At 49.0% G+C, this 14820-nt stretch overlaps 1 protein-coding gene across 1 annotated transcript; it reads right to left on the reverse strand.

The window, feature by feature from the left end:
* Positions 1 to 963: 963 nt before the first annotated feature.
* Positions 964 to 10268, reverse strand: PTP4A2 (protein tyrosine phosphatase 4A2). Its single transcript, XM_003212576.3, has 5 exons — positions 9595 to 10268; positions 8163 to 8255; positions 3364 to 3494; positions 2476 to 2550; positions 964 to 1376 (listed from the first exon to the last, which is right to left on the reverse strand). Exons 1-5 carry the CDS (start codon positions 9688 to 9690, stop codon positions 1268 to 1270), a joined length of 504 nt encoding a protein of 167 aa, XP_003212624.1. The 5' UTR covers positions 9691 to 10268; the 3' UTR covers positions 964 to 1267.
* Between the last annotated feature and the right edge of the window lie 4552 nt (positions 10269 to 14820).

Genomic DNA, 14820 nt, shown 5'->3' on the forward strand with positions numbered 1-14820 from the left:
AATTGCTGAATGCTGCAACGTCCAGGCGAAAGCAAGGCGTCCTGCTGGCAGGGCACCACGTTAACAGGGTTTGGTAGAAGCAGCCTGGATGAAGCCGCTTTTCAGTCTGTAAAACGACTTGCCTTGATTCAGACTTCATCCATGGATTTCCGTGGTGCCACACTCAGCACACTTATGGCCTGCCAACAGTAAATGCGTGCTGAGCACGTTGGCGTGTAACTAGAGATTCTCCCTCCAAAAGAGCCTAATAAAAAAATAACAAGGCAATCAGTGGTTAAACTGAACTGTGCACGAGGGCCAGTCTGGGAAAATCCCCAAGGCATTTCTGTGTGGACACTTCTGTGTGCATACTACATTCACACCTCATACACAGTGCAAACCAGACCCTCCCCACAGCCCCGAATCACTGTGTTCTGCAGGGCAGAGCACCCAGACAGCACCAAAGAGCCTCTTCCTCCTCCTCAAGACAGGTGAGTCACACTTCACTCCTTGTCCAAACTGCCCCTCGCTCACCTATGACACTTCTGACCATCAGTCTTCTGCCAGGATAGATTTTTTTTTATCTAACAACAGAAAGACAATCAACATCTCAGCCAAATTCTTTGGAGAAGTGAGATTTGGACAGACAGACAGACAGACGGACGCACAAAGTCGTTATCTCCCACCAATCAGGAAAGGCCTGCAGGAGATTCAGCACAGACATCGGGCTGAGGATCTCTGCTGCAGCTGCTCAGCCCCACCAACACCACCAGCAGGGAATGAATCCCAGGGTGCCCAGTCGGGGCTGAAGGCCAGCAGGTCGCTCCCCAGCTGCGAAGGTTCTGCTCACGTCTGTCTGCTGGCTGCTAAAGAAAGGCAACGCTATTTAGAAGAGTCCTACTGGAACTAATGCACCAGGCCCTAATTGAGGGGTACTTTTCTCAGACCAAGAAAAAAAAAAATAGTTTCTGCACAAGCCAATGCTCTGCTGGTTTTCCTTAGACATAAAATTTACTTTATTTCTTTTCTTAAAAAGTTAAAAATACAGAGGGTTCGGAAACTGATTTTCTCCTTGCAGATGTTCAAACTGCAGCTTGAGGAGAAAATAATCCTTCACTGAAATGTTTCTCTTAATCTTTTATTTTATTTTTTCCAATCATCACCATCATTAGGACAGAGGTTGAGGAGCACGAACTCCACCGCTAATCTGATGACGCAGTTTGATTCCAGATTCACATTTCCAGGTGCCAAGAGTCCAGAAAACAGTGCCATCTTCGTCTGAGATTTTCTATTGAACACAGCAGTGACTGTTGGCATCTTTGAAGCGTAATCGCATCTTAGGTCGGTATTTCTCAAGGTAAAGCAGCTGTTTGGAATTGAAAGCTCCCCTCCTTTTCCTAAAACAAACAGAACGAAGGCTAGTATCAATGGCAAAAGCACTGCTTCAGTCACTGTGATACTCAAATTCATATATTTCAAGGCTTTTCTGTATCCATAAAATAGTGCTTGGGATAAACCGTGAACCCATTGGCAAGCCAGGGAACGGAGCTGGGCCAGCACATGCAGTTCATTACCTACATGCCAATATTAAAATCAAAATCCTGTTAGCAAGTTTCAGGAGATTTTCTTGCATTGGGAGAGCTTATTTCCAGCAGCAGCAGCAGCCACTGAGCACCACAAGGTCACCCTTCCCCTGCAGATGCATGTGCTGCTTAGATTAGCGAGGCAAGCCCGTGACAGCCAGATAGAAATATGTAAGAGATGCTCAGAAAAGAACTTCTCAATGTGAGAGGTACTGTATCTAGGAAGAGGGGAAAGAAAAGGAATTTAAGAAAGGGCAAAGTTCAGAAAAATCTGTTGACAGCAATATAGTTTACAAAGATAACCAAAGACCCTGGGAATCCATAAAGAGACAAATTGCTTTCTGGGCAAAGCTCATTCAACATCATCATACCCGCTGGGCTTCATTTCAAGATCTGATGTTATCGGTGAGCCAGCAGAGCTCTGCAGGCTCATCCTTTACCAGTTCTGCTATTTCCCAGATAAGGGGGCTGCTGACATTTCCTGAGTGGATATTGCACTCGTGCACAACACCTGCAGGAGTGCTGGCACTCACTCACTTGCTGGGAAAATCGCGCTGCTTGGGGGCCCAAACCAGCCCAGTTTTTTGGAGCAAGGAGCAATCAGTCCACATCCAGCTCCTATCAGAGCTCACAGCCCCAGCCTAGGCCTCCCCCAGCTTCAGAAGCTTTGGGGTCCTCAGTGCAACGCCTCAATGTAAAAGCCAAGATTTAAAATAAATCAGAAAAAAAAGAGTTGGGGGATAACACCTCATCTTTAAACAGACAGAAAGGCCAAAGCCTCCGCAATCACGTCAAAGTCATGTCTGTCACTGTTAGTTCATAGCAAGAAGAAAACGAGCCAGAAATCAAATAAGCTTTGCTGAAGATGCATGCTGTCCAAAATAACAAGTGGAGAAAAGGAAGTGGAACTTACTGCCTTATAAACTGAACTGCATCTTCGTACTTCATTCCACATTCAAGGAGAGCAAGTGCAACCAGGACAGGAGCCCTGCAGGAGAAATCAGTGTGTAAGGAATACCCAAAGAAACACCGCACTGAATCCCTCCAGATACATCCAATTTATCCAAAAACAAATAGCTTCAACATCTTCTCTTTGAATGTTATCTACAGAAAGGCATTTGCCAGCTGAGTATTTAACGTAGAACTTTAGCAGACAGCTGTGCTTGCAGTGTGCACACACAAACCTACGGCCTCTTCGGTGTTCGGGGCATGAAACAATAATTCTGTATTTTTACGCTCTCTCATTTCACTGTAACCTAATTTTCTACTCTGCTAAAATGAGCCTGCAGTACCTCTTGGATGCACTTTGCTTCTTATGGCACCGCAGGTCTAGCTGTGCACCAGACAGATGCACAAAGCATGAAACGGACGACTTCCAGAGATAAATCTTTACCACATGCTGCACACGTAACTGGGCGTCCCAGCAGCAATAAAGGAAAGTTTCCCACTTTGGGATCCTCATCTTGAGTACCGTTAGGTGCAAAGAGCTGGCTTTACAAACAGGCTGAAGTCACAGAGCGCACTGCCTTGCTCCTGGATGGATTTCACTCTGCTAAGCACACACAGGTGCAGCAGGCACCCTGACAGTAGTGAAGGATTAAGCAGGTGTTAGCAATTGGACAGCCTGTGCTTACAGCCACACAAAAAAGTGGTTCAGGAGAAAACTGGCTACACTGCAGTCCTGCACACGCATAAATAGTGATTCCCTCTCCAAGGGGAACAATCTGAAATCTCAAAATCTCAAAATAGATATATCAACCTCCTACAGCTGAGGCTTAACGCTCTGCTACACAACACCGACCTTCCCAACCCTGCAACACAGTGAACAGCAACACAACATCCACTCTCTTCACGGAATTTGGTTTTCAACAGGTTGAGCCAGTCGTCAACGATCTGACTGGGGGGTGGTGCTCCATCATCGAACGGCCAGTCCTGGAAGGGAAGCACACGTCAGCTCCTGGGCACCTCAAGCAGATGCACACACACTTTTCAGTACGTGGTTACCAGCAGGTAACTAATGGGGAAAGGAGAGGACTCCACATCACACTAGCAGTTCTGCGGGTGTTTTTCTAGTTAGAAGTTCGCCGGTCAATACCGTAATGCACCACTAATTAGACTTTTCAATACAATTTCAATAAAACCCTACGTTGACTTCCTCATAGCATAGAATTTTTAGAAAAATAGCTGCCTTTAAAATCTCAATGCCTTATGAATGTGTGAAAAATCAATAGGCGTTTCAAATTAAGATTTGAAAGATGAGAGCTCTGTAGACCGTTGCCTGCGGTCGCGACCACCTTTTGTAACACAGTTTGTACTACAGACCCTGAGTGGAGGAGGTCCTCCACAACAACCCCCACACAGCCTGCCCACCCTCCCAGCATCCCACGAGCGAGGCTCAAAGCTGCCCAGGTATTTTCAAATTAAAAAGAAAAAACTCAAACATCTCACAAATAGGAGAAAAGAAGTGCTTGGAGAATGGGCAAAAACAACAGCTAACAGCATTTAAAACTTCACTTCTGTCCATAAAAGGAGTTGCCAACATTTAAACCATCTAGGCCACATTTAACGCCGTGGCTGTACATCAGATCTGCACACAAGAAGCCCCCCACGGTCTCGAGGTCACAGCTCTCCTGGAAGCTGTGCTGAGAGCAGCACTGCACGTCCTGCACCCCCAGACCAGCACAGCACCCCGCGCTGCCACTGCTCAGACGCAGCGGGGCTGTAGGAGCACTGCTCTGCGCAGGGGAAGGAAGACTTCCCGCTTGTTTGGCGCTCCCACGAGCTGACTGCAAGGCAGTCTTACAAAAGAGGCTCGTAACCAGAGCTTCGTGTTACTCAAAGAACCCTTCAGATGGAAAGGAAACGGCTTTGAAAGGAGCCCTCCTCCTCCTCAGGCCTACATCCCAGCTTCCCGTGGCGTTTCTTAACGCAGGTTAGCATCGAGACGCGCCGCTGAAGCTGCGAGAACATGGGCAAACTGAACACACACGAGGGTTTAAAAACCATTGCTTTTCAGCTTGAAATGCACTTACTGCCACCCTAACACCTCCTGCAGAGCAGACCCAGCCGTGCAGCACCGAGGATCGCAGCCCAGGAGCACCTGACAGACAGACGGACAACGAGGCCGCGAGGAGCAGCTCTGCCTCTTACAGCTACAAACACAGAAGCTTCAGTTACTGAAATACCTTTGTGATTCATGCTGAAAGACACAAAGTCTGAGGAGTGCTGCAAACTCCTTCACAAAGGAAGCAGGAAAACGAAATTACCTGGGACAACACGGCAAAACAAAAGGTTACAGAAACAAGAAAAGTAAATCTTGTTTGTCCCAGTGAAAGGCTTTTACAAGAGGTCCCACTTGCTCACACGCTGTGAGCGGTGTTATTTCAGGTTATTTCAGGCCCAGCGTCACCCACTGCCCCAGGAGGTGTGTGGGCAGCCAAGAGATGAGGCATTGCCCACTGCAAGATGCTTCCTTTTGAAGCTGGCAGCTGAGAGCAGGATTTATGTCAGTGGTTCTGGGTCGGATTGAAATCCTTTCCTGCAGACCAAATACGGGATGTTGTTGTTATTTTGCTTTTGTTTGTGTGTTAATCCTCACGTCCACACACGTCTTGCGCTGGTCTGAATTAATGACAGCCCTCGTTTCCTCACAGAGCATCGCCTTGGCAGAAACAGCACAGCACCAGCATCAAATGAGCACTGGAGGGACGCTGCCCAGAATGAGAAACACGCGTAATTCTGGGACCACAGGAGTAATAGCAACAAAGTTCTGCAAGTTTTTCTCTGCTAATTATGAGTTCTACCAGCAATCCTTTGAATTCCTGTCAGTCAGCAGAGAAAACAAATTGCTAGGCTCCGCGACCAAAACAATCATTAGTAACCAGGATGATGCACTGGGTTTGCACAAACAGAAAACGCAGCTCGGCTGTGCCACCCTGCAGCAGCTGGGAAGGAAGATAGGCAAGAAGGGGGTGGTTTTATTCACCCTGTCTGCAGCCTCTGCTCAGCAGCACAGCCCGCAGCATCCACAGGACTGCCAACGCAGAACGGAGATCCTGAGGAGCTGCAGGATTCAAGTGACAAAGATCCCTTTTCCCAAACGCTCCCAGAACAGGGCAAGACTGTGCCACCAGTGTGAGACCTTCTCACCCTTACCAGCAGCCCCATGGCCGCGCTGTGTGCAGCTGCTGGACAGGAATCCACCCCCTGAGCCCTCCTGGAGGCATTTATGGAGTGCAGCAAGTTCTGCTCCAGGTGCAGACAGGCAGAAGCACGACAACAAAACGTGCCCCAGATCCATAGAACAAAACTCTGTTGGCTGCTACTCAGTAAGAACACTTTCAGGAAAAAAACAAGCTTTTCTTGACATAACATTTCTACACTGAGACCTTACATGTGAACACAACTGTAGGAACCGCACAGAAACCCACAGGAACTGAACCCATCCCCACCTCCTGCCTCCTGGATTTAATCTCTGTTGATAAACACGTGTGCAGTAGTGCTATGCCAAGCACAGAGCCTCATATTCTCTGGTTTCTCACTATGCCATCTGCCAAAGCATCTCCCTGCTCCACCCCTCCTGCCAGCACAGCACTGTACCGTGGCACGAGAGCAGGCTTTGCTGAAATGCTCTCATTTTCTGGGGTTCCCCTGTGCTTCTGACCTCAGCAGTTTTAAAATAGACCCTAATCTCTCTCAGGCTCTGCTTTTAATCTGTGTTACTTCTATGAGTGATCAGCTCTAAGTAGCAACGTGTTATGCTTTCAGCCAGTTGGTAATTCAACACTGTTTCTGAACAGCAACAGGACTCAGTTTTGGAGAAGCATGCATTAACAGGAAGGAAAAGCAGGAGGTGGCCGTGTCAGCAGCCAGCTAAACTTATCTCACATACCAAAACACCACTGCAGCACAGTGAGTTATAACACAGCATCGTGACTGGGATCGTCAGCACCAGCAATGACGCTGGCAGCAAACCCTCCCATCTCCTCCTGCCTTCTGCTGCACACAACAGATGTCTGCTGGATTTACACCCTCCCGTTTTGCCTTCTGCAGCAGAGAAATACTCAGAAGAGCTGTGCTGTACTGAACGTGGGAAGGCAAACGTGCACGGGCACATGACTGCATGTGTTACTCAAAGTGAGAGGCTCTTCAAGAGAATTATGCTTAGCAGAACTGGTGGAAACGCCATTTCCAGTTTTTGGAAAGCTTCCTCAAAAAACGGCTTTCAGTTCAAACCTCGCCAGCAAGTTGGGGTTTTGTTTCGTTTATTTCTTGAGAACTGCAATCCCCTGCCCCTTTCAGAGGCTCCCCAGCAAAGAGCACTCGGTCCTGCTGCTGAGGGCAGGGTGGGCTTCACCCCGGCTGCGGGGCCAAGGGCAGCAGAACACCGGGGAACAGCCCTGAGGAGGGACACACATCTCTGCTCTCCCACAGCAACACAAACACTTAAGCCCCAGCTTAAGGCAGGGCTCTGATGGCTTACACAGCACGCCTTTAATCCTTCCATTTTCTGGCAACCCCAGGAGTATCACAGCTGGAGTGCCTGAACACAGCACAGCCCGATCCAAGGCAGCTCTGGAGTGAGCAGAAACGCTGTCCCACATCCAGCCACTGGAACCTGAACGGCTGATCTTTCCAACAACACAGGCACACGTGGCTGCCTGGAACTGGAGTAAATGTGCACTAAGACCGGGAGCCAAGAAACCTGACTGACCTGCATGCGGAGCTTCCAGCTTTTGCAGCTGTGCCAGGGTACAAGTTTTTCTCCTAATGGAAAACCATGAAGGTTTTCCTCCAGTCGAGCCATTAAAAACAAAAAAACAAAACACCGGCGCACACAGCCAATAAGGACTACCTGCAAGAAGGTTAGGTGCAATTTCTGGCCTCACAACAGTTTACTCCAGTAAAAAAAAAAAAAATCTGATTATATCTAACACCGGAAGAACTGCCTGGAAAAATACTGCCTGTAAGTGCAGTGTGAGCACACAGCTGCACAAAAATCCTGCCCTAAACGCATGCAGGAGCAGACAACACAGCCGCTGTGCAACGCTCGCTGTGAGAGCAGCAGCTCAGGGCAGCACTGCACGGGGAGGTGAGCAGGGAAGTGCTGCCCATCAGCACCCTGCTCCTGTGAGCTGTGGGAGCCTTGTGTTTGCACAAAAAGCAGCCTCTCAACGTGTCAGCTGTGGTCTCATAAGGCAGCAGTTCGAACGTGTGAGAGCAGAGCTTTATCTTCACCCTGAGAAGGCCAACAGCAATGCCAAGTGCTGTATCAGGGGAAAAGGACTGAGATGAACTGTATGAAACACAAGGCTGAACAGACCACAAACTGTGAGTTCACACTGGATTAGTATCAACCCAAAATATCTCAACAAACCCAGGAATAGACATTTCTATTCCAAGTGAAGCTGTAGAAATGAATCAGCAAGTACATTTCAGAGAGGCACAGCAAGTGTCTCAAAGCCAGCTCTGTCAGATGCAGGGGATCACACAGCTTTCGGCCAGTCTGAGACAGCCAGCTCCTCCCAAAACACAGAGGCTATCCCCACCCCTCAGCTGCAAGTGATTTCCAGCGTCAGACAGTTTTAAAAGGTAACTCACTAGAACTTGGATTCCTTCCTTTTCGATAGGAGCTTTATCATAGGTGGCATCACAGACTCGCACCAAGGTTGTCACTCCATACTTCTTCAGCTCCTTTGAGAAGAAGGAAAAACAAATGAGTGCACCGGGAGGGGGAGAAACGAAACAGCTCCAAAACCAAACATTTTCACATGGATCAAAGGTGACTGCACAGCGAGGCAGGGAGGGAAGGCCAGCCCTGAAAGGAGTCGTGACCTGCCGACTGGTTACAAGTGACAGGAACGAGTGTGAAACATCTCAGAACTATTTCTTTCCAGGGAAAAGCCGAGCTGGAAACAAAGAAGGCATATGAGAACAAAATTAAAATAGCTGCTTATCCTCTCAGCACAGCTTCTTCTTCTCTTTAAATAGAAGCCTGGGACTGTTGGCTTCAGCCAGCACTGGCAGGGAGGAGCAGAACACACACCACCGTGCAGAAAGTAGCACACTGTGCCTGATAAATAATCAGAAGATCAAACAAAGGCCGTTCCAGTTCACTTTGAAGGTTCATACAGCAAGCAGAATTTCCTCTCGTGTTTGCACCGAGGCCCTGTAACTTGGACCAATTAGCAGTAATGTCTGTTCCAGGCAGAAGCCTCCTGATGAAGGAAGGCAGTCCCCAGTAAGACCAAAATTAACCACTGAAATCTGAGTGGTCTCGTGGTGAGCTGCAGTCTGACATCAGCATCTGATGGAATGGAAGTGACCCACAAAGGGCACAAAGATATGGCAGATTTGGAGCAAACCAGCGTGCAGGCTGCCTTCCATTGTACCACCTGTTAATTGAGTACTAAATTTTGTGTTATTTCTGACTTTTGTGTCGGTAATGGTCTGATCCACCATCCATCAAAGATGGCTCTCCCCATAGCAGATGGCCCTTCTCAGGGATAAATTCTGGTACCCGAAATACCTGACAACTCTGGGAGCAGAAGGGTCTGGAGAAAACACCCTATAAGCCAAAACACCTGCATAAGTACTGCGTGAATCCTATTTTAGGGATAACAAAGATCATAAACCAGTTATAATTCCATCAACTACTACTTTCAAAGCCAAAAGATCAGCAATATATTAGAAGCAATGTATTACTTAATGAAAACTAACATTTAGAGTCACAGAACATGCAGTCCTTTCCAAGCCAGGACAACGGCAAAGGTGCAGGTCTGCATTCTTAAAATGGAAACTCCTCCAATCTCTCAATTACTGATTACTTTTTTCCAAATCCTGCACTCGTGTGAATTCTTGTACTGTCAAGAGAATATCAATTGTATCTTAAGGACAAAATGCCTGCATGGAATGTATAGCACAGCTTTGTGAACAAGAGGTGTGAATGCAGCACAGTGCTTCTGTGCTGCCCGATGGTGCAGAAAGCAGGAGCGGGTCAGGAAGGAAGGATGAGGCTGATGGGATGCCTTACCTCTATGAACCTGCAGAGGGTTGCATTGGTTGGGTTGTGAGTGATGAGGAAACGCATACCGTCATAGCTGATTTCCACGGGGGCTGGACGGTTCATAATGGCAGCAAAACGTGTGAGGGGCCAAAAAATTTAAAAAAAGAAAGAAAGAAAAAAAAAAGGAAAAGAAAAAAAAAAATCAATAACCTCGGAAACGTTTCACAGCAGAAAACATTAAAAGACCACTAAGATGGCTGGGATTGATCAGAGCTTGTTTGTTCCTTAAAGATCTCGCTTCTACAAAAGCAGGTTTGCTTCAGAATCCACTCGAATTCAACTTCGGCCTCGGTTACTGCAGGTGGTTTCCTTCAGACTCCACACCTCTACTGCAGGACTAGGCAGCCTGTTCTACATTTAGGCACTGGTGAGGCAAAGAAGTAAGGGCAGGATTTCTCTCCACTTTGTTTTCTTGACGCTTAGTTTTGCTAGAGTCAGTAAAAGGAATACGCCTCCAAAGTGCAGGAGATATCCCATATATTTGGGTGTGCTCGCAGTGTCGGAGTCCTCAAGGCAAGTGGGGTTGGCACACCGAGGCCCTGCGCTCACTTGTCGGCCAGGGCGCTGTGCTGGGCCTGGCAGAACTCTGCCCTCACGCTCAGAATCGCCATAAATGTGCGACGTAAATTCCAGCAGAAGACCTGAGGAGAGAAGGGCAGCACGTCAGAGGGGGGGCAGCTGCCCGCGGCAACAGCACCGACCGCTGCTGTGGCTTCAAACCCTTCGCAGGGCTGCGGGTGGAGATGAGAGGATGCAAACATCAGCACTGCTGTTAGCACAGCACGAAGCAGGGCTCCTTCCCCGCCCGTGGAGGATTCGGATCAAATGCAGTTTTAGACTTTGATCAACCATTGCCCTGAGAGCCCCGAAAATAAACAGTTCGGAAGAAGCCTCCGTGCATCTGATGCTCATAAACATTTCATAAGAGAAAACAGCAGACCAATCCTACACAAACAAATTGTACCTTTGAATCAAGCTTGTACCATTTATAACTATTTATGAAAACAAGGATGACTAAAACTGCCCAGAAAAAAAAAAACAACCACGTTTCCAGTGACTGCCACCCTTAGCAAGCAAGGTAATAACGAGCAGAAAGCAAACAGGAGTTTTGTACGTCACTGTGTTCACAGCACTCGGAATGGGGCAGAGCAAAAACCTCCAGGTGCAGCAGAAAGCTGAGGAATCCCAGGGCCAAACAGCAACAGGAGTGGAGCCGCAACACGGAGGCAGAACCAGCAGCTGCTGTCACTGCTGCTCCCCAGCCCTGACTTCACTGAATGGTGACACTTCCAGCTCCTTCCCAGCTCTCTGCTGCACGCTGTTAACAAAGCACGTGTTGGGAACAGCGCTGGGAACTGTGCTGTGCTACAGCTTCGTTTTTGGAATGAGAAAAGAAAGGAGGCTGTGAGCGCCACGTGTGTGAGCACCCCCAGCCTCACCACCAGCCTCCCCCAGCAGCACACACCCCTACAACCTGCCTCCAAAGCAACAGAGGCCTCATTTAACAGTAACAACTTCCAGTTATTCCCAGTCCCGTCCCTGCTTGCAGCCCGGGGCATCCAGGCAGCAGCTCCCAACCTTAACACGGAGGATTCAAAGCACAGCTGGCTTAGCAACAGCAAGAAAAGCCACAACAGCACAGCTCTACCCCAGCCCTTAGGGGAATGGAAGCAGAGCAAACTGATGCTCACTCAGTATTGGAGACCCAGAGCTGACCCAGCACACAGAACAGCTTTCAGTGCAGGCAGCTGAGCCGTGTTGGATGGAGCTCTCCCTGCAGCACAGCTCGGGAGCCCCGATGTGACATCACAGCAGGTTGAAGTTTAACTGCAGACAGAACATTCCACGTCTCACTTCCTGCTGTTTCGCAACGCAGCCCTCCTGGATCTGGTGACAGCAAACCTAAGTAGGTCAGTAATGTGTCACATCCAAAGGCGTGGAGCAAAGAGCTCCATCACCTCCCGGGGCACAGAGACAACGCAGAGCACTGCGTGCGGGTCCTCAGAGAAGGAAAGCAGCTCTGCTGCGCAGAAGAACTTCACCAAACGGCATCAGCTATTTTGGAATAGCGAAACAGACCCTTAAACTCAGTAAGTGAAAGCGTAGAGCCAAAGAATCACCGCTAGACTTCTGTTAAGGACAGCAGCAAACAGGCAGGCACAGCCGCCCCGTGCCCTGCTGGAGCTCAGAGCAGCACTGCCATGGCTGCAATTAGCAGCACGCGTGGAAGTGCCCACCCCAAACCTCAGCAGCACTGAACATTTTAATGAGACCCTCATCTCAAAACAGACAAATTAAGGACGGCAGAACTACCTCTTTCACTGACACAAAGTCAAAAATCACCCAAAGAACAGCAATTATTTCCTTAAAGAACAGCTCTCAATGCCAAAAAAATGCATTAATTAGGTTGCCAGAGGCAAGAACAAAGACGTTTTCAATAACCTCCCTCAGTCTCAAAGCAGTTCTTCCTCCCAGTGACTCAAATACAAATTTCAGAGAGGAATCCAGGGATAATTTGTCAGCACAGTGACTGTGGGATCAGGGCTCACCCCAGCTGGAAGAGTCCCTCTGAACACATAACATTTGAGTCCTTAAGTGTCAGTTCTTGTGCTTTGTCCTAACTTTATCATGTATTCCACCAAACCTCAGACTTCTCAGAGCACAGCAGTCTGCCAGAGCCACGCTACACTGAGCCAAGCACCCACACGTGCCCAGGCGCTGCAGAACGCCATGCAGGGACGCCCTGTTGACAGGTACTGCAACGGGTCCCCATCCCAGCACACCCTGACATCACCTGGCACAACCTGGCCCGAAGCCTTACATCACAGCAACAGTTCCAAAACCAACCCCGAGGCCCCAGCAGGGTCATTTAAAACACAAACGGCCACCAGCAGACCTTGGCACGGGAGATCAGGACGGGGTTGGAGTACCAGAGGCTCACGGCATTACAAAGCATGCTGTCCGAGGCAAAGAGTGCCACATTTAAACAAATCCTTTGGACGTTTTTCTCTGCAGCACCAACAATGTCATTGGAAGAGCCTCACCCGGCACTACTGGAGCCGTGTCCCAACAAATCACTGTAGTTACACTTCTCCTCCCCTGAGCAAATCAGTGGGAGAACTTCAACGCAATTACCTGAAAGGTGTTTTAGAAATACTATTTACCAAGGCATTCAGGTGGCACCTCTGCAACCTCAGCAGCCCGCACAGCCTGGCCTGGAGCACACGGCCTGCAGTGCAGAGACAGCACGGCACGAGAGCACTTAATTAGCTCTAATGGCTCGGGAGTGATTAAAAACGTAAAGCGCCGTATTTAAGTCTGAAAAATGATTTCCAGAAGGATAAGTAGTTTATGCAGCACCCGCTCCTATTTTTAAAACAGCTTCATTACTGACACATGCATCCCTTCCTCCTGTGACTTCCAACTGCATTTTGCTGAAGTTCAGCAAGGAAGATCGGGCTTTTAATTAGGAAATCCAGAAAAACCCCACGTCTAAACCTCCTGAACTCCCCAGGTAGTGCTGTCAGATTTCTCCCTCCTCATGTCAGCAATTTGCACTTCTAAGACCCGAGCACCATCAAATTGATGACAGTAAACAGCATCTACAACGCAAAAAACAAGAAGCAGTTTTTCAGCCAATTAACCTGCAGCTTTTTGTACTTGGAAAGTGAGATGGAAACCACAGAACGACGACATGTCCCACATGGCCGCTCGGACTGGGAGCACCCAGCGCTGAGAATGGGGAGCAGCAGCCCAGGGCATCCAGCAGGGTGAGTGCAGGCAGCAGCAGTGCTCGCATCTGAAAGGCTCTGGGCACGCCTGGGAGTGAGTGAGTGCCTGGTGTCACTGAACTACCAGGGAACAACCATCCATCAAGATGCCCATCTCCACAGCCAGGCTGAGTGAGCTGTCGCAGTCCCTGCACCCACAGATGTGAGTTACAGCTGAAGCACCTGGGCTCCCACCCCCAGTGCTCAGCTCCAGACACTGACAAAGTTTGAGAAAGCCTAACGAGGCCAATTTGAGAGGAATGTTTTTCAAGATACTACGAACATCCACAAATATGATTGAAATGTAAGCAAGGGGCAGGCTACTCATCACCTCTGCCTGTTTATTTAGGCTAGTTAGCTAATTGAGAAAGAACGCTTCCATGGATTCCTGACTTGGAAGACATTTCACCTGAGACTGCCTTGAGTAAAACCAACAAAACCACCTCCTGCAGCTGCCTGCCCAGCAGCAGAGCAACTCCTAAACCAGCCAGCAGCTTGCTCCTCTGAATTGCACATCAGTCCAGGGAGACAGCTGACGAGAAACAAGGGACAGCACCAGGAATTCCTCACTCCAAAGCACGCAGTTGGAAGTGCTTCCTTCTCTGCACAGATCAACAGCTTGCAACAGCTGCAGCTTCCACCCACTGCAAAACGCAGATACCTCCAAAAGGTCACTGGGATCACCTTCCAAAAAGAGCTGGAGTCAGGATGTGGTACAAAGCTGAGCGGTCACTGCGTGAGGATACTGAAGGTCTGCAGTGTGAAACCATCTCAACTCACTTTGTTCCGTAAGTGGGAATTCACAGTCAGTGTTAATGAGTGGGTAACAGCTGCAGCTTTTATTTCCCTCTTTGCAAAGCCTTCCTTGCAGTGTGCACTCACACAGGTGAATCAGCACCCACAGCACCGCCAGCACAAAGCTCAACCCCAACAAAATTTCTGTTCTGAACAACACTGCAGTGCTGTGAGACTTTTCCTGCCATCCCGCCTGCTATGTTCCACTTCCCCATCCCATGCTGTACCTCTGAACGACCCACATCCCACCAGCAGATGCTCGGAAGCATCCTCAGGATTGGTTTCTTTACAGCATGAGGCGCTTTAAAGTGCAAGACTTCAGCGAGACCCTCCGATTCGTCAGCCTTCACGCAGCAGAAAGGCACCTCAGTGCCCCGACACAACACCTCCCCTCCCACGTGCTCTGCTGCACACAAACTCCAGAAGCAGCACTGCTGGATGAGGTCCCTGTGCCGGAGGAGCTGCTGGGGCAGACACGTGCCTGAGGGCTGCACTCTGACACAGCACAGCCTGCAGCAGCACAGCCCCGCTCTGCAGTGACTCATGCATTTCCTTTGCTCGAACGCAGGCACTGTGAGCAGCATAGGCATCAATCTGCCCCAGCAAGATTTAAAAGAAAAAAAAAAAA

This window comes from Meleagris gallopavo, chromosome 25, assembly GCF_000146605.3.
Source record: "Meleagris gallopavo isolate NT-WF06-2002-E0010 breed Aviagen turkey brand Nicholas breeding stock chromosome 25, Turkey_5.1, whole genome shotgun sequence".
NCBI classification, from domain to species: domain Eukaryota; kingdom Metazoa; phylum Chordata; class Aves; order Galliformes; family Phasianidae; genus Meleagris; species Meleagris gallopavo.